The sequence below is a fragment of the Halichoerus grypus genome, chromosome 14 (genome assembly GCF_964656455.1).
Source record: "Halichoerus grypus chromosome 14, mHalGry1.hap1.1, whole genome shotgun sequence".
NCBI classification, from domain to species: Eukaryota; Metazoa; Chordata; class Mammalia; order Carnivora; family Phocidae; genus Halichoerus; species Halichoerus grypus.
Genome location: NC_135725.1, coordinates 86,529,978 through 86,548,249, shown reverse-complemented (window position 1 = coordinate 86,548,249; position 18,272 = coordinate 86,529,978). Strand labels below are relative to the sequence as shown.

The following is an 18,272-nucleotide window of genomic DNA, read 5'->3' as shown; positions in this document are numbered from 1 at the left end:
ACTGGTGTAGTTATAGAGTGGAGCAGGAATCAGTTCTGGTTGCTCCTCTGGTGTAATTCCTTAGTGGCCAAATGAGTTTTGAGGCTGTTTTACTGTCTTTCTGGACCTCTGCTCCTTCCTCCGTAAAATGGGGGTGAAAAAGGTCTTGCTTCCTTCATAAAGTTATTGTGGAGCTCAAATTCAATGGCACAGGTGCAAGTCTCTGAAGGAGCAAACTCGACCGTCTTCTAGAATCCTCACCTGCATTAAACACCAGTCCTGTAAGAGGGCCCATGAGCCTCAGCTAAAAGGACAACTGTTCACATGTCATACAGCTTGTGTTCTTTCTCTAATTGGCCGCCCGAGTTCTAGCCTAGGTTTTAAACTTGTTTTAAAACAAAGATTGAGTTTGGTCACATGAAACTGCCTTAAATAGTCAATCTATAATTAGCTCCAGCTGAAGCCTCAACTCCCAAAGTCACCACCGGTGTCGTCATCTCTTTTCTTTCTTTAATAAGCCCTGCCCCTCTTTTGTCCCAGGACGGGCTTCTGGCTCACGTGCCCTTCACAAAGAAAATTTCCCTGACTGGCTGCCTTGGGTTTCTCTGCCCACTTCCATTTTAAGTAAATTTTCCTCAACTGTCCCAATTTCTTCCAAAAGAAAGGCAGGTGCCCTAAACTGCTGGTTCATGTCTAAAGAAAACCTGCCTTGACCTGTTGTAGGCCAGCCAGAGGATATGTGTGGTCACATGGCCTGGGTTCACACCACCCACCGATAAGCACTCACAGTGGGTTCCTGCGCAAACCCCAGCATCTCGGACTGGTCCTCTGGGTCTCAGGAAGCAGCTACCAAAGTTTGATGCTGTGTTTTTCAATGCCCATTCCCACGGCAGATGACCCATTTCAAACCGAAGGGCCCCCACATTCCCTTTTGGCTTTGTTAGTTCTGCAAAACTGTAGCACTGCTTTTTCTGTGTGTAGCTAATACTGATAGAATTTCAACAGGAAGTGGTATGGGGGGTTCATGAGGGAGGGTGTCTTCCTGTGGCCCAGTTATTTACAAAAGGCAGGTTCACTAATACTTCAACGACATTTGCCACAGGACTAGCTTGTGTATAAATGAATAAAATGGATCATCCCCAATTTCTCTCAAGCTGTACAATAATTTAACTTATTTTTAAAAGCCGAGTTGTAGAAATCAAATCCACACTAACTCCACACACCAAAAGAATGATAAAGAATTGTTTCATATCACAGAACTGAGATCAGTCACAGAGTCAAGGATTTTAGAGCCAATGTGACCCCAAGGGGCAAAGCTCCCTTTGGTTAATTAAAAAACTTCCTTTTAACACTGGAAAGAAAAATGATCACTTTCTCCTTATTTGCCCTTATAGATTTACTGCAAAAAAAAAAAAAAAAAAAAGGATGAGCATCAATATCAGATGTTATCACGAATCACAGTTGAGGCACAAAGCATGTATAAATACTGAATAACACCTGCAGCCAAATGCCCTTGATGTGTCTGGCAGCATGTCAAGTGGGTGGGTTCACAAAAGCAGAAAGGTTCACCTAGGCTCACACTTCACTGAGCCCCTAAAGCACAGACCCTCTGAGTTTAGCCATCTTATCTTTCCAGGCGACTTATTCATCAGATATGTATGGAAAAAGATCTAGGGGTGCCTGGGTGGCTCAGACAGTTTAGTGTCTGCCTTCCACTCAGGTCATGATCTCTGGGTCCTAGGATAGAGCCCTACCTTGGGCTCCCTGCTCAGCCGGGAGTCTGCTTCTCCCTCTGCCTCTCCCCCCTGCTCGTGCTCTCTCTCTCAGATGAATAATAAAATCTTTAAAAAGAACATCTAGCTCACAACACTTATTTTGTGTAAAATGCAGAAAAAAAAAAATCTTAAACTTGTCTCTAAGCCTCTTGGACTTGGCCAAAGATTCTATCTTACATAGTGTTACTCTTGGTCTTCTAGGCTGATCGCAAGTTAAATACTTTAGATGTTGATCAAATATACTGTGGGCAGGAGTTAAAAACACCTGAGACACATCCACCTGACCAACAAATGGGTTCAAATTCAGTGGTGTTTGATCAGATTCTTCTCATACTTGGCTATGAGAGATTCTCTAACTGTTCTATGTTTAAATGAACCAAACAAACTCAGAAGAGAAACAGGTTACTAGGTAAAGTACTCGGAAGTTCTAGCCCAGGCTGGAAATCAAGTTAAGCCACAATAAATGAAATATTTGGGAAGGGTACCTGCAGCTAGCAAGCCGGGCTGGGGAAACAGCAGGGGAGACGGAAGGGGAAGGGATAAGCCTCTGCTTCAGGTTCTTATAAAGAAAGGACAGCACTTCCCTTTCTGGCAGACCTAGGTGGCCATTCTCTGTCCCCCCCATCCCTCTTGGCCAAAGCCCACTCCAGGATAGGAGTAACAATATCCCTTCCTAGGTGTGCAACACTTTCCCGTTTAGGAAGAATTTCCCCCCTGGCTTCTTTCACTTTAGATCACGATCCCATCTTCTGGATAAGCATGTTAATGGGGATGAGCCTAAACCATGAGAACTGTCAGTCCTCACCCACTTCCTCACAGATCTGCCTGCAACCCCAGTTCCCATTTTTTCTACTCCCACATGCTTCTCAGAGGAACAGATCAGGGCCCACGGCTGGCATGGAAACAAGAAGGGAAGGGAGGGGTGCCGCTGAAGAATGGATGAAAGTCATTGCGGGGTAGGGGAGGGCATCGAGTTCAGCTTGGACGTCAGGAGGTGACAAAAGGCAACTCCCGAGACTTGGCCTTCTACTTTGGGGAAAGCCTGAGCAAAAAAGGGCTATTCGCCCACCAGACAGCCCTAGAGAGTGCCCACCTGTGCCTACGAAGAGCCTTTTCCCCCCAGACCAAGCGCCCAGAGGTCAAAAAGCAGCTCCACCCCCACCAGGGCATACATGGGGTGTCCCTCCCAGTCCAAGAGGCCGTCCACCACACCTGCCACGCTCCAAGGGGCTGCTCAAGAAGCCGGGTCGTTCAGACCTATCACCAAGCAGCCCAGACCTGTCACCCGGACCGCCCGGAGGAGCTGGGGCGCGAAGGGGCCCCCTCCCAGCCCGCGCGGACTGTGCGCGCCGCCTACCCGGAGCTCGCCCTCGGTGCGGTGCAGTCCCAGGCGCCGCAGCCCCACGGCCAAGTCGTTGACACACAGGCCGCCGTCGCGGTTGACGTCGAGAGTCTGGAAGAGGCTCCACAGGCGCAGCCGGTGGTCCGGGCCCCCGCAGACGGCGCCTCCGCACGGGTCCACGGACGCCGGCGACGAGGCGGACGACGAGGCGGCGGCGGCTGCGTCCGGCGGCGGGGAAGCCACGCAGCGGCACAACACACTGCTCACCATCGGGCGCGAGGCAGGGGCGCCGGGCGCGGGGCGGGGGCGGCTGGCCGGCGGGGAGAACGCGGAAGACACGCGGGAGTCCCCAGACGGCGAGCGCGGGCTGCGAGAAGCCGGCAAGTTGGCGGGAGGGGCCGCTTCCGGGAGCCCCGCCCCGCCGGCCGCCGCCTCGTTGGCCACGCCCCCATGGGGGCCGCCAGCCAGTCACAGGCCTGGACGGCCACCCGGCCGGGGCGGAGCCTCCTCGAGGACCGCCCACACCGCCCCGGGCGGCTTGTGTCAATGGAGAAGGCGGGGCGATCCCTGCTCAGTCTGCGGCCGATTCAAACTGAAGGAGGCGGGGATTGGCTGAGCTGGGCCGGAGAGAGGAAATCACGCCGCGATAGGCAGAAGTTCTGTGATTAGCAGGCGGAAGGCCCCGTGTCCAGTTTCCATTGAGAAACGCTGTTTAGACTGAGGAATCGTAAGGATGGGAGGAGCGGTCCTGTACAGAGACATCGTAGTCTCCGGTGGGAAATAGGATTTGTGTGAGGAGCAACTGTGAGCTGCGGCTGTGATGCAGCGTTTGCTCCCGTGAGTGGAATTAAAAATTAATTGGCCAATGGCTCAAGGCCGAAAGCACTCAGGTATCCTCAGGAGGCCAGGTTTTGGTACTCTTAACTCCCTTAACTACCAATAAAATAGCTGAATTTAACGGCGTAATACTTGTAATGCTGACGATTGAAGGACAGAACAGTTTCCCAATGGAAGTGAATAAAGGCAGGTGGGCGCCGCGCTCTGAAGCGACAGACACACTTTTAGACCAATGACCAGGCCAATTCCAGTGAGTAGGCGTGCTCTTTAGTTGAACGACAGATCAAAAGAACCAGTGATCGACGTGACGTTTGAGCCCCGACCAACCAGGAGGGCGGGTTCCTCTGGAGAAGCTCTGGGAGGCGGGAAGAGGGGAAGTGGGCGGATCTCCGCACACCCCGGCGGAAGAGGCAGATTCAGGAAGCCATTACGCAGCTGGCTGGCAGCGGCCGGGCCGGTCGGGGCTGGGCCCTACGCACTTTGCGTAGCGAGGGGGGTTACCAAAGGCCTGGTGCTTGGCCTGGGGCAAGCCCGGCCTATCCCCTGTAGGGGGGTGGGTGAGGGGAGAGGCTGGGGAAGAAGAGAGGGGGAATTGGGGCGTTTGAGGGGATTATAATTTCTTTAAAAAGGGGGGTGGGGAGAGGCCATGGCCGTCCCAGCCAAGAAAAGGAAGATGAACTTCTCTGAGCGAGAGGTGGAGATCATCGTGGAGGAGCTGGAACTGAAGAAGCACCTGCTGGTGAACCACTTCAATGCCGGGGTTCCTCTGGCTGCCAAGAGTGCGGCCTGGCACGGCATCTTGAGAAGGGTCAACGCTGTGGCCACCTGCCGCAGGGAGTTGCCTGAGGTCAAGAAGAAGTGGTCTGACCTCAAGACCGAGGTCCGTCGCAAGGTTGCCCAGGTCCGGGCAGCGGTGGAGGGTGGCGAGGCCCCAGGGCCCACTGAGGAGGATGGAGCCGGAGGGCCTGGGACAGGTGGTGGCAGTGGCGGCGGTGGCCCAGCTGTAGCCCCCGTCCTGCTCACCCCCATGCAACAGCGCATCTGCAACCTGCTGGGCGAGGCCACCATCATCAGCTTGCCCAGTACCACAGAGATTCACCCCGTGGCCCTCGGACCCACAGCCACTGCAGCTGCAGCCACGGTCACCCTGACACAGAGTGAGTGACCTCTCCCACCCAGTCTGTCGTGCATAAATGGGAAGGGCCAGCCAAGAGCTGGGGCAGTCTGGGGAAGGTTGGCTGCCAAGGGTCAAAGGTCAGATGGGAGTCTTGGAAGACCATGAGGCCTTCCAGGAGCTCCCCAGACAGAAGTGATCCTGTTCTCTTTGGGACTTCCTCAGCACGCAGTCTGGGCTTCTGATGAGCTGGATTGCTCTCAACTGTTTTGCCACCATTCATGTCCATGACTGAACTATGTGGTCCTTGAAGACAGAGACCTGTCTGTATTCCCACAAGACTTATCGCAGGGCCTGGCACATTGTAGGCAGTCAGGACATACTTGTCGAATGAACAGATAGCTGGGAATAATAATACCCAAGTAAGACATCTATTCTGGACAAAGACGTTCTGGGTATTCAGTGCGGCGAACATTCATCAGGCCCTGCTCAGAAACCTCATGGTTCCTTGTGTTAATCTATTCATTCCTTCACTTCTCAGACACTAGTGCTTATTCCTTCCACATCAGACCCTGTGCTTGGCACTGGGATTACCAAGGTGTTTAAAATACAGGCCAGCTTTATTCTAGTAGGACAGATAAGACACACACATGAATAACTGCACTGTCAGGAGAATCTAAGGACTCAGGAGAGGAAGGGGCTTCCTGGTTGGGGTGGGGACTCAGAGCTGATGTTGGCATTGAAGGGTGGAGAAAATTGACGTTTCCCACAAGCGTGGAGGCCCAAACAGTCCACCCAGAATTCCTTTCAAAGGTTTTCAGTTATGAACGACAATGGTTTGGTTGGACTTTTTAGTTCAGATAAGGGTTTGTACCAGTGACTATTAACTGCTCGTTTGTGCTGGGCTATGATTCGTATCAATCAGTAATTCTCAGTGGGGCTTGGGGAAATTGGGTGTATGTGTGAGTGCCATCCCCCTGCAGTCGTATTTTCTAAGGATATCAAGGTGGGAAAAGAGGATCAAACACTGGTCTAAATCAGCTGCTGTTCTAGAACAGGAAGGACCTGTGACTTGTAGGTATTCCACTGGGCAAGGTGATCAAAGAGACGGGAGGCATTTATTGGGCACTTACGCAACTGCTGTCCCACTCCCACCTCCTTTTCCGCTTGGCCGTAAAAGGAGAGAGATAGGACTAGTGTGGCTACAAACAGTTCAGGTAGAGTCCCACCCAAGATGGCTGCTGCGTGCTGGCCCTGCAGGGAGCATGTGGCCCTGCCTTGATTAGCTGGAAGCATCCCACTGGGGTGGTTACAAGCAAGTTGGACTCGTGTTAGGGAGACCTGAGTTTGCTTCCTGGACCTGCTAAATAAACTGTGTGACCTTAGGCAAGTCACTGCATATTTTTGAGTCCGTTTCCTCATCTCCGAAAATGAACATGACAGTACCTGCCTCTTGGTGTCATCGTGAGGATGCATCGAGCTAACGAGTGCGAAGGGCTTGGCACAGTGCCTGACACATGGTGCTCTAAATCTTTTGCCAGTGTTGTATTGTTATTAGCGGCTTTGCTTTTGCCGGATCTGGGGCCGGCCCTTTGGTTACCAAGTAGATTCTAAATGCTTTAGACTCTAGATTTATAGCGAGAATAGCTATAAAGCCAGAGGAGACCTGAATTCCCCCCTGAATAGGGCTTGATGGCCTCCTCTCTACCCGATGTGGCCAGCTCCATTCTTTCTAGAAGGTGACCTGCCACTGCCTTTGCTCTTTCTCCCCCGCAGTCCCCACGGAGACCACCTATCACACGCTTGAGGAGGGTGTGGTAGAGTACTGCACGGCGGAGGCCCCCCCGCCCCTGCCAGCCGAGGCCCCCGTGGAGATGATGCCCCAGCATGCTGACACCTCGGTCAAACCCCAAGCGCTCAAGAGCCGCATAGCCCTCAACTCAGCCAAGCTGATCCAGGAGCAGCGGGTCACCAATCTGCACGTGAAGGAGATTGCCCAGCACCTGGAGCAGCAGAATGACCTGCTACAGATGATCCGCCGCTCCCAGGAGGTGCAGGCCTGCGCCCAGGAGCGCCAGGCCCAGGCCATGGAGGGCACCCAGGCAGCGCTGAGCGTCCTCATCCAGGTCCTCCGGCCCATGATCAAAGATTTCCGCCGTTACCTGCAGAGCAACACGCCCAACCCCACGCCTGCCTCGGAGCCTGGACAGGTGGCCCAGAACGGGCAGCCGGACAGCATCATCCAGTGAGGGCACGGGTTGCGCCAGCCTTGTGCTGTGATCGGATGACACCACTGTGGTCTTGTAAGTGGCTTCTGTGACTGGCCTTAGGCTAGGGCTAGCCACGTGGCCGGCTCTCTCTTTGATCGACTGTTAGGGGTCCACTGTTTCTGAGAAGTGAAGGAGACTGCGAACTCGTTGGGCTCCTGGGACCCGAACTGTCTTACCCCCACCACGTGAGCTGCCTTGCTAAGGGCCTGAAGATTGGCTAGGTGGGGGTTGGGCGCCGGTCATACGCCCCGTGGTGTCACGAGCCAGGGCTTGCGACATGACCCAGACTCTGTCTAGGACACCTGGAGCGGAGGTTCTCACCGGGAGCCATCTCAGAGTCGGGGGCCTGTGCTGAAATGCTCCCGCAGCCCGCAGTGTCATCCCGTTGAATGAGACCATGTCCGTGGTGCTGGCGCTCCTCCCTCGGGAGGCAGAGTCACTGGGCCTGAGGAGGAAGCTTCACCCTTTTCTCCTTCCCACTGTGCCTCCGTTCTCAGGGGACTCTAGTCCATCTGCGCTCTCCCCACACCCCACCCCACAACGGGCCTGGCAGGGGCCCTTGGTAGACCCCCAGCTGCCTCTGCAGTACACCCAGGATGCGGCCTGCTGGGCTCAGGGATGCTGGGCGTGCTGGGGATAGCCTGGCCACCCTCCGGTCTTCCATTGCATCCCGGGGCAGCCCTCTCGTGGTTTGTCCTGACAGCTTTTGACTCAGGGCAAGCATTAGGCTTTGGGTGCTGTAAATCTGCGAGAAAACAGACCAGCGTGGAACCCCGTTGCTCCGCTGCAGTGGGTCTAAGGTGACCAGCTGGCTTCTTCCAGAAGGCTTGCTTCAAGCCAGTTGTCTTTATTCTGTATGCCTACCCCTCCTGGGAAGGGGTGGGCAGCTCTGGCCACACTCTTCCTCCTCTCCTGTCTACTGACTGCACGATTCTGACACTCAGTGTGGGGAAAAAAGAAAAAAAAAAGTGTGTGTGTGGGGGGAAAAGGGCATCACACCCTGGACTCCCTCTCACATTATTCAGCGCCTCGTGCGTGTTCTTGCGAGACCCCCACTGACTGGCTAGGTGCATCTGAAGGCCTGATTGGCCCCGAATGTTTGAGGTGGGAGAGCCGAAGCTGACCTAAGAATCGGGACCTTGACTTCTGTTCTCGGGGAAGAGCAGAGCTGACCTCGGAGCGCCGAGGGAGGTAGTGTTCCCTGTTCCGTCTTGACACTCTCTCCCCTTTTGTAGGGAGTTTACCCAGATAGCATTTATCTGGTTCATTTTCAGAATCACCCTCGATCACTGAGACCCTTGCGTCTTCCCAGATCATTCCCCAGGATTGCCATTTTGCTGCCGTGCCTTGGCTACACGTGACCAGTGGTGACAACGCGAGGCTCCGGATCTCAGCTAAACAATCAAGGTGCTGCCCTTCTGGGCAATGTATGTTTAGAATTGCTCGCTCCACTGTTCCCATCACAGGAAGATGCCCTCGAAGACGGTTGGGATGTGACTGCCGTCCCACCGGCCTCTGTGGAGGACAGGTGCAGCGCTAGCTAGGGAGCCGTGGAGAGGAATCAGGCTGGTGAGGGGGTGGGTGACGGAGGGAGAGCTCCCCAGTGGGGCTGGAAAGCAGCAGCCCCTGGCAGCCCGGGGCCCCCTCCCTCCATGGAGCCTGATGCCCCTGGCAGGGAAGCTGTGGGGCCTTCCTGAGGCTTTGCCGCTTGGTTTGGCTTTTCTCTGGGGTTGGCAATCTGAGCCAATATTGCATCTGTTCCAATTGGGTATAAAGAGGAGGCCTGGATCACTTAAACGGACTGCTTCTTTCCAGGTCATAATTTTAAATTAAAAAATATATCACTTTTTTACACGTCTGTGTCTTTATTGGTTCTATATAGAAGAGATATGGACTGGCAGCGATCAGGGGCTGGCACACGATGGCCCACAGGTCAAAACCAGCCACCCACCTGTCTTTGTAAATAAAGTTTTATCGGAACACAGCCACACCCCTTCATTTACTTAAAGTCTGTGGCTGTTCATGTGCTACAGTAGCAGAGTTGAGTAATTGTGACAGAGACCTCTGGTCCACAAAGCCAAAGGTATTTACTCTGGCCCTTTACAGAAAAGCCCGCCTATTCCGGGCTTAGAGCAATTCTTTCAGACTGGATGAGAATTACCTGGGCTGTCTGGTAAACATACCCCAAACCCAGCCACCTAAAACCTAGAAGAGACTCCTGGAAGGAGAGCTGTAAGAATTTGCTTTGTAAACAAGCTTTCTGGGTGATTCTGGTATTTCCTAAAGGTTACGAACTTTGGCTTAGAGGCTGGAAGACTTAAACTCAGCTGGAATCATGCATCATGGAAGCATAGATCATACCCCATTGAGGACTGGTTCTCAGGAATTGCTTCTGACAGTTGAGGAGTCGTGCCCAGCAAAGATTCTCACTTAAGATTGGCCTTCATTCTGAAGGGATCCCAACCTTCCTGGACATAGTTATCACTCTCTCCCATAGTTAATAATAATACAAGCTGAGAATGATAAAGCACCTGCTCTGTCTAGGCCTTATAAGCATTACCTCATTTACTCCTTGCAACAGCCCCATGAATTAGGTAATGATATTGTTCTCAGTTTGCAGATGAGGATATTGAGGATCCGAGAGGTTAAGCAATTTGCCTAAAATCACACAGCTACCTTATTCTCTGGGGTGGCCTATGCTCTTAACTCCTGTTTTTTTGTTTTTTTTTTTTAAGATTTTATTTATTTATTTGACAGAGAGAGAGAACTCAGCAGGGGGAGAAGCAGGCTTTCTGCTGAGCAGGAGCCCAATGTGGGGCTCGATCCCAGGACCCTGGGATCATGACCTCTGCCAAAGGCAGACGCCCAACCGACTGAGCCACCCAGGTGTCCCTTAACTCCTGTTCTTAACAATGCTGACCTTGCTACCAGTTAGATGTGAAATCACCTAGAGACAATTTGAAGCTGGCCTTGAGTTTCTAGATCAAATGAGGCGGCCTAGGAGGCACTTGAAAGGGAAACACAGTGACCTCTCCAACTCTCTGCAGGCTTTGGACATTCCTGTTAAGAGGGAAAAGGGTGGCTTAACAGAATTGAACCCCCCCCCCTCCTTGTTGGTGCTACTGAAGAACTGTCCCTTACGTTGGGGTGACTTTTTGGGAGTCCTTCCTGAAATGTGGGACTTTACATAAAGGAGATCCTCCAAGCCACTGAAGCTTATTGCTTCAGGTAGTGAAGCCTTTTACATTTTAAACCATTTTGATGGAAATCTTTCACAAAGGGATCCTTTGTGAACCGTATTTTGCCCAGCTGTTCCTTACTCTATAGAGTTTGCCCAGCAGAGGCTAGGAAAGCCCCTGGGCTCAGGCAGGTTTGGGCTTGAGCTGCGTTCCATCCTTTATTCACTGTATCTCTTAACTTGGCCGGACCTCAGTTTTCTCAATTCTAAAATGGGGAAGAAAGGGGCGCTTGGCTGATTCAGTCTGTGGAGCTTGCGACTCTTGATCTCAGGGTTGTGAGTTCAAGCCCCACTTTGGGGGTAGAGATTACTTAAAAATGAAAAAAAAATCTTTTTTTTAAGATTTATTTATGTATTTGAGAGCGCGCGATAGCAAGTGGGGGAAGGGCAGAGGGAGAGAATTGCGGACTCCCTGTTGAGTGCAGGGCCGATGCATGGGGTTCCATCTCATGACCCCGAGATCATGACCTGAGCCAAAATCAAGAGTCGGACACTGAACCAACTGAGCTACCCTGGCGCCCCCCAAAATGAAAAAAATTTAAGTAAAAAATAAAAAAAATAAAAATAAAGTGGGGATGTAACAGTCCCTACTTCCTAGGGGTGTCACGAGGTGTTAATCAGTGGAAATAGCTACCATTTATTGAGCACTGACCTCTTGATTGAAGTGTAGCTCTGACAAATGGGGAGGAGAGGAACTGAGGGCGACCATCTCTGGAATCAAGCTAACTTGCTTTTATTATAAGTTGGGGTCAGGACTCCTGACCCGTGAAAGACTGCGTCTCCTCCACATTCCTGCATTCCATCAATCAGGAGGGACGGGAGCTCCCCGAAGTTTGAAACAGAACTTATTGAACCTACTTTCCATTTCTTGTAGCTTTGAGTTCAGAGATTAGAATGCAAAAAAACCTCAGCAGAGTGGGGACTAACTTTGGATCCTTCTGCTCTGGAAATCTGCACATTAGAAAGGGGCCCATCTGTGCAGACCCACTTGTAACTCTCCCTGGAAGAGACTTCCTGACCCCTGGGGAAATTCCAGACAATTGGTCAGGGCTGGACAGGGTGGCAAGGTGGTGGCTGATAGGAACAGGCAGGGACAAACCCACTCTTTTAATTAGAGAAGATGAGGTAAACTTGGCATGGATATTTGCAAAGGGGGATGTGGCTCTCAAAATGGCCTGTCTGGTGGGTGCCTGGGTGGCTCAGTCGTTGGGCATCTGCCTTCGGCTCAGGTCATGGTCCCGGGGTCCTGGGATCGAGTCCCGCATCGGGCTCCCTGCTCGGCGGGAAGCCCGCTTCTCCCTCTCCCACTCCCCCTGCTTGTGTTCCTGCTCTCGCTGTCTCTCTGTCAAATAAATACATAAAATCTTTAAAAAAAAAAAAAAATGGCCTGTCTGGTGAGAGAGGTGTAGACGCTGTGCTGGATTGTGCTGGTTCTCTGTCAAATTGGGGCCCTCACTTTGTGTCCCAACCCCCTTTCCCTGGCCGGCCTGGGCTGGGCGGCCCTTGGGGCTCAGCCTACATATTACTTCCTCAAGAGGCCCTTCCCAGCCCCCCACGCGCCAGGGTAAGCTCTCCCCTGTTGTGCACCCCCATCGCGCTCCCCACACCGTCCCCCTAACTCATGTCCAAGTGGACTTGCTTGTTTTCCAACTGATCCCCTCACTGGGAGCCACGTGGTTTCTGCAGCCTTGTCCACCGTGTTCCTGGCTCTAGCCAAGCTCTGAGAGTGGCCCCCCCACGTCCCAGTTGCCCAAGCTGGAAGGCCAGGTGACATCCTTGTTTCTTCTCACTGCCTCACCCCTGCATCCTCTTGTTGTTAAAGCTCCCAATATCCCTCAAATCTATCCGCCTCTCTCTCACCTGGGTTACCCACAGCAGCCCCCTTGCCGGCCTCCCTGCCTCCAGGCCCTTCGGAGGAGGGTCTTCAGAAGCAAATCTAACCAGGCCACTCCCTGTTCTATCTTTTCAGTGACTTCCCTCCCCTCTCAGGCTGAAGTATAAGCTCCTGAATGTGACCTACAGGGACCTTTCATGGTCTGATTCTGCCTCCCATCTTGCACTTCATTCCAGCCACAATGAATGTTTACTTCCTTATCGTTTGATTATATCTGAGTAAACTACAAGAAAAAAAATTTACTTCCTTAGAAATGTCAGGCTTGGGGCGCCTGGGTGGCTTGGTTGGTTAAGTGTCTGGCTCTTTATTTTGGCTCAGGTCATGATCTCAGGGTCCTGGGATGGAGCACCGCAGCAGGCTCTGCGCTCAGTGGGGAGTCTGCCTGTCTCCCTCGCCCTCTGCCCCTCCCCCTGCTCAGGTGGTTGCACGAGGGCACTCTTTTTCTAGCAAATAAACCTTAAAAAAAAAAAAAAAAAAGTCAGGCTCTTTCTACCCTCCGAACCTTTCTGTTTACTGTTCATCTTACTCAGAACAATCTTCTTCCTCATCACTTTCCTAACTTCTATTCATCCTTCACATTCAGCGTGGGCGTCACTTCCTCCAGGCAGTCTTCTTGGGTCACACGGTGTGCTTCCTTTCTCCCCTGTTTATCACACCGTACTGCAATAGCATGTTTAAATATCTGGGTCCTGCTTTAGGAGAGTTTCTCAATCTCAGCACGATTATTTTTTTGGACTGGATCATTCCTTGGGTGGGGGGCGGGGCACTGGCCTATGTGTTGAGGAAGTTTGCGGCCTCCTGAGCGGCACACGGTAGATGCCAGTAACACATCTCAGCCAGCAGTGATGATGGGAACTGTATCCAGACACTGCGGAATGCCCCCGACCCCGTAAGAACCACTGTCCTACAGCAACAACAGCCGTCTTATTTGTAGTTACTTTTCAAGCACATGGCACAGCCCCCCCAACGGGTATTTGATACCCTTTTTGTTGCAGTGTAAGATGTTTTGCATTTCCCTCATTTGACAGATAGAGACTGAAGCAAGACTCACCTGATGGCATAATCTGTAAGTGGCGGAGCTGGGAGATCACCCCAGGTGCGCCTAGCCACACAGCCCCTTCTTTGTGAGTCAACCTCCCGTGAGCGCGTGAGCATGAATCAGCCTTCCAGCGCTGCGGCCTGGATCCTGGACCTGTGACAGGTACATCAGGAGCTCCGCCCTGAGAGGCCCTGCCTCACCTGAGGGCTGTGACCTTGGGCAGGTCCCATCACCCCACCGGCGCTGTGAGGCTTCTTCTCCTGCGCAGCCCCTGCCTCTGAGGGGTAAGGAGAGGATTCAGTGATGACAATGAAGTGGATGAATCACATGAGGGCAGTGCACGGGTGACAAGGAGCCCCACGGCTCCGCACAGGGCCTGGCTTGCAGCGGGTAAAGGATATAAAGAGATGAGAAGGCAGGAAGGGGCCCACCTGAAGACCCCTCACTACATGTTCTCCAAGATTCTGCTAGTCCCGGGCTCACAAACTCCTGCCTACAGCCACTCAGATAAGAGTCCCTTGGCTCAGATAACACATCCCCTGCCTGCATAAGGTTGGCTGGCTGGAGGCAGAACTCAGCTTCAGGCAAGCCTGACAGTCAGGAATGTGGGCCCATCTTGCCAGAGATTTCCTTTTTACAAAAACAGCCAGAAATCTGGGCTTTTATGTGAAATCTCCCAATTTAAACATATTGACTATTAAATATTTGTAAACCCTGTACAAGCCAAACAAAACACACCTGTGGACTAGAGTCAGCCCACAGAAAGCAGCTTGTGAGCTCTGTACTTAACCCTTTGGGGGCCAGCTTGTACCCCTTGGGAGGAACCATAGGAAGGCAGCTGGAGGCAGATGTTGGTAAGCAAGAGGCCTGGGTACCAGATCCCTGTTTCTCTTGCCCCTCAGTCTCCCCATCCATATGATGGGGTTGCCGATCCTAGCTGGAATGGTCCCCAGTGGGAACACCCCTCCTGGACACCCCTCCTTTGCCCAGGCTGGGCCTGACTCACTGGGAGGATCTGGGTTGGGCTCTTTGCTTTGCTGGAAGCTGAGTCAGTCTTGATTTGTGGTGATGATATTCACATGCCACTCACCTGTCAAGAACCAAGCACAAATGGGGACTGGCCATTGCAGGGGACCACCGCTGAGGCTGAGGCTGGCAGAAACAGTTTCCAGGCAGGCCTCCAAGAGAGTCCTGTCCAGATGGGAGGTTGGGCCAATAGACATCCATGATGTCTTCTGGCTGTTTTTAGAGCCTGCTCAGCACCCAGGGCTCCTTCTGGCTGGGGCACTCTGGTTTTGTTCTGACAAACCATCCCTCTTCCACTTTGAGTTCGGGCAATATGAGGGAGGGATCCTAATTCTGGCTTCAGTGGTAAGGCTGTGGCCCAGGTCTGGTCCATGAGAGTAATGCATCCCTCTGTCCACCGTGATTAGTTAAGGGTGAACACATGCCCCAACAGGACCTATGAGAGTCTGCCCTGGGGGGGGGGGTCACCCCATGGAGACAACCTACCTATGAATGAAACCAACCCCAGAAAGGCTAAGCAGCGGATGGAGAAGGATTTCGGCTGGGGTTTCAGTACTTCGATCCAGCAGTTCCTGAAACTGCGTCTGCTCTCCAGTATCCAGGAGCCGTACCTGCAAATCTCCAGTTTTGCTTCCATCAATTTAAACTGGCGTTTGTTATGAGCAGCTGAGAGTCCTCAGGGTCCCACCCTAAGGGTCTGCGATTCAGATTCCAGGTCAAAATACCTTCACAACATCTGCCTAGACTAGCTGTTCCTCAAGTGGTAACCCGAGGAGCTTTAGCTTTAGGCTCATTAGCTGTTAATGCACATTTCTGAGCCCCCATCCCGACCAACTGAAACAGATCCCGGGGTGTTGGCCGGGTGAGGAGTCTTAACAAGCTCCCAGCTGGTTTGAGAACACCCGGCAACCTCTGCTCTTCGTTTCCTCCCTCCCCCCCGCTCCCCCCTCCCGCTCCCCGGGCTGAACCACGTGATCCCGCCCGTCTGGCCACCGCTGATTGGATGAAGAGAGGATACCTGGTCCAAACGGAGCCAATCAGCTTGCTTTCCCCCAAATTTGGAATTGGGATTCAGGGACCCACTCAGTCTGTGGCTGTTTGAACCTCCCTCCGCCTCCCACTGCAAGATATAGAAAAGGTTGCTCAGCAGAGGGAGAGGAAAGAGGGAACAAGCCCGAAGAGGCAGGGCTGAGAATCTGCCATAAGTGACCAAGGTTCCATACTGTTCCTCATCCTGATCCCCACCCCGCGAGTCCCCCTTGCCCATTGTCTGCGGGGCCCCTGTGTTTTTACAGCCCCTTCCACTTTCTGCGGTGGGTAACTAACTCGGGTGATGTCTGTTACTTGTAGCCAAGAGACCTTTACTTGAGAATTCGCTTACTTCTCAAGGTCTCAGTTTCCTTATCTGTAAAATGACCAACATTTTGTGATTCTGGACACCCTCTCTCCATATGCAGCAGGTCCTCACCGAAGACGCCCCGCTTAAACGACTCCTTCTCTCAGGAGAGGTCTTGGTAACGTGGGGTGTAGGTAGCAGAAGGATTTTGCTACGGCAGCGCCTTTCAAACTCTGGGGTGCATTGAAATGATCTGGAATCTGTCTAAAATGCAGATTCCTGAACCCCACATGTGTAATCTGTAATCACTGGGTAGGTCTGGTAGGGCCCACTTAGCTGTTTGTTTGTTTGTTTTACAGATTTCTTGAGTTACAATTGACATACAATGAACTCCATATATTTAACAATTTTTTAAGTTCATTTTTAATTTTTTAATTTTTAATTTAATTTAATTTAATTTTTTAGTAATCTCTACACCCAACGCGGGGCTCGAATTCAGGGCCCCAAGATCAAGAGTCACAACGCTCTTCCCACTGAGCCAGCCAGGGGCCCCTAACAATTTGATGACTATGTATGTGTATCTGTGAAACCATCACCATAATTAAGACAATTACCGTGAAAATTCCCATCACTACCAAGTTTCTTGGTACCTCTTTATAATCATCCCTTCTTCCCTGCTCCCTCCCACCACTTCCTCCAGCAACCACTGGTTGACTTTCTGTCACTATAAATAGTGTGCATTTTCCAGATTTTTACCTAAATGAAATCGTGCAGCATGTACTCCGCCTTTGTCTGGTTTTTTTCACTCAGCCTAATTATTTTGACATGCATCCACGTTGACGTGTTTATCCATAGCTCACTCTCTTATTGCTGACTAGGTTATACCATAATTGATCTATCTAATCACATACTAATGGACATTTTAGTTGTTTCCAATATTCAACTATCACAAATAAAGCTGCCATGAACCCTTGTGTACAAGTCTTTGTAGATACAAACGCTTTCGTTCCCTTGGATCAATACCTAGGAGTGGAATGGCTGGATCATATCGTTGGTGTATGTTTCACGTTTTAAGTAGCTGCCAAACTGTTTTTCAAAGTGAATGCATCATTTTACATTCCCCTCAACAGTGTCTGACAGTTTCCAGGGCTCCATATTCTTGCCAACATTTGGTGGCATTTTAATTTTAACCATTCTAGTAGGTGTGAAGTGGTATGTCATTGTGGTCTTCGTTTGCATTTCTCTAAGACCAATGGTGTGGTTACTTGCCATCTGTAGATCTTCCTTGATGGGGTGTCTATTCTATTTAAATAGTCTTCTTAATTAATAATTGTTTAGAATTCTTTTTTTTTTAAAAAGATTTTATTTATTTATTTGACAGAGAGAGAGCACAAGCAGGGCGAGTGAGAGAGGGAGAAGCAGGCTTCCCGCTGAGCAGGGAGCCCGATGTGGGACTTGATCCCAGGACCCTGGGATCATGACCTGAGCCGAAGGCAGACGCTTAACGACTGAGCCACCCAGGCACCCTGCTAACTCTATTTTTGCAAATATTTTCTCCCACTCTGTGCATGCCTTTTCATTTTCATAACAAATGCCATAGGTTACTTTGATACACATGAAGTCTGAGAACCTCTCTTCAATGACAAACAGTGCAAATTCAAATAGTAACGAAATTCAAACAGTAATGAGAGGGGCTCGACTATCCAAATGGCAAAAATAAAAAAGAGAGCCCTCAGGCATTACTGGTGACGGACAATGGAGCACACTCTTCGGTCTCTGCTACAAAGAGTGGACATTGGTGCAAAATCCTAGGAGGACTATTTGCTGATTGTTCATCAAAATCTTTAAATGCAGGTTTCTTTGACTCAGCAAGTTCAGTTCTAGAAATTTTTCCTGCAAAAAATAAACAATCAAAAGCAGTAAATTGTCCCAGGATCTTCGGTCCAGGGATTGTGCTGACAGGTGGGGCTGTTGACATGCCTGGCTGGTCGGCCCCGTATCTTGGTACTGTGCCCCCATGTGCTCAGAGCCCTTTTGCTGTCAAGCCTGGGTGGGAGGTCAGTGGGATTGGAGTTTGACCCATCCCTGGCAGGGTGGCCAGAGGAAAGTGCAGTGCAGGTCTCACTCGATTGCATCAGGAGTCTGGGCCCACTGAGAGCCTGGCGTGGCCTTGGAAGCTCCAGGACTCAGGTTCTAACCAACCACCACCAGCGCAAACTGGGAAATGGGGACACATGGTTGACAAAGCTACCTGGGGCCTAAGAAGAGACAGCCCTTTGCTCTCCATGCACCAGTAGTTTCCCCAGGACTGGGGGAGATGGGGCCTTGGCTAAGGCAGGGTCAGGACAGCTGGAGCTGGGTGTGAGAAGGAAGCTGGGGGCCTGGAGATCTGGATTCTAGATTAGTCCCTGTCTTACTGTGC

General features: G+C 51.6%; 2 protein-coding genes across 6 annotated transcripts in view; one reads left to right on the top strand and one right to left on the bottom strand.

The window, feature by feature from the left end:
* The window catches only part of SLC25A25 (solute carrier family 25 member 25), a 34,770-nt gene extending 31,321 nt beyond the window's left edge, over nucleotides 1–3,449 (bottom strand). The window contains exon 1 of one of the 2 annotated variants that reach the window (XM_036086146.2): nucleotides 3,112–3,449. In XM_036086146.2, the coding sequence (XP_035942039.1) occupies nucleotides 3,112–3,366 (255 nt within the window). In that variant the 5' untranslated portion in view covers nucleotides 3,367–3,449. The remainder of the gene's footprint in view (nucleotides 1–3,111) is intronic. The other variant, XM_036086147.2, reaches the window with a different exon arrangement.
* An 897-nt stretch (nucleotides 3,450–4,346) lies between these two features.
* Nucleotides 4,347–9,169, top strand: NAIF1 (nuclear apoptosis inducing factor 1). Of its 4 annotated transcripts, none has more exons than XR_013443849.1 (3): nucleotides 4,347–5,090; nucleotides 6,824–7,350; nucleotides 8,592–9,169. XR_013443849.1 is itself a non-coding variant. In XM_036086153.2 (2 exons), the coding sequence occupies exons 1-2, from the start codon at nucleotides 4,580–4,582 to the stop codon at nucleotides 7,294–7,296; spliced, it is 984 nt and encodes a 327-aa protein (XP_035942046.1). In that variant the 5' UTR covers nucleotides 4,348–4,579; the 3' UTR covers nucleotides 7,297–9,169. The 4 variants fall into 4 exon arrangements, 1 of the variants encoding a protein (XP_035942046.1); XR_004915433.2 differs by having other exon boundaries at nucleotides 4,348–5,090; nucleotides 6,824–8,508; nucleotides 8,630–9,169; XR_004915432.2 differs by having other exon boundaries at nucleotides 4,348–5,090; nucleotides 6,824–8,508.
* The last annotated feature ends 9,103 nt before the right edge of the window (nucleotides 9,170–18,272 follow it).

Coding starts and splice junctions, on each gene's coding strand:
- NAIF1 (XM_036086153.2), top strand. CDS start 4,580: ATGGCCGTCCCAGCCAAGAAAAGGAAGATGAACTTCTCTGAGCGAGAG. Junction 5,091..6,823: donor CACGGTCACCCTGACACAGA/GTGAGTGACCTC, acceptor TCTCCCCCGCAG/TCCCCACGGAGACCACCTAT.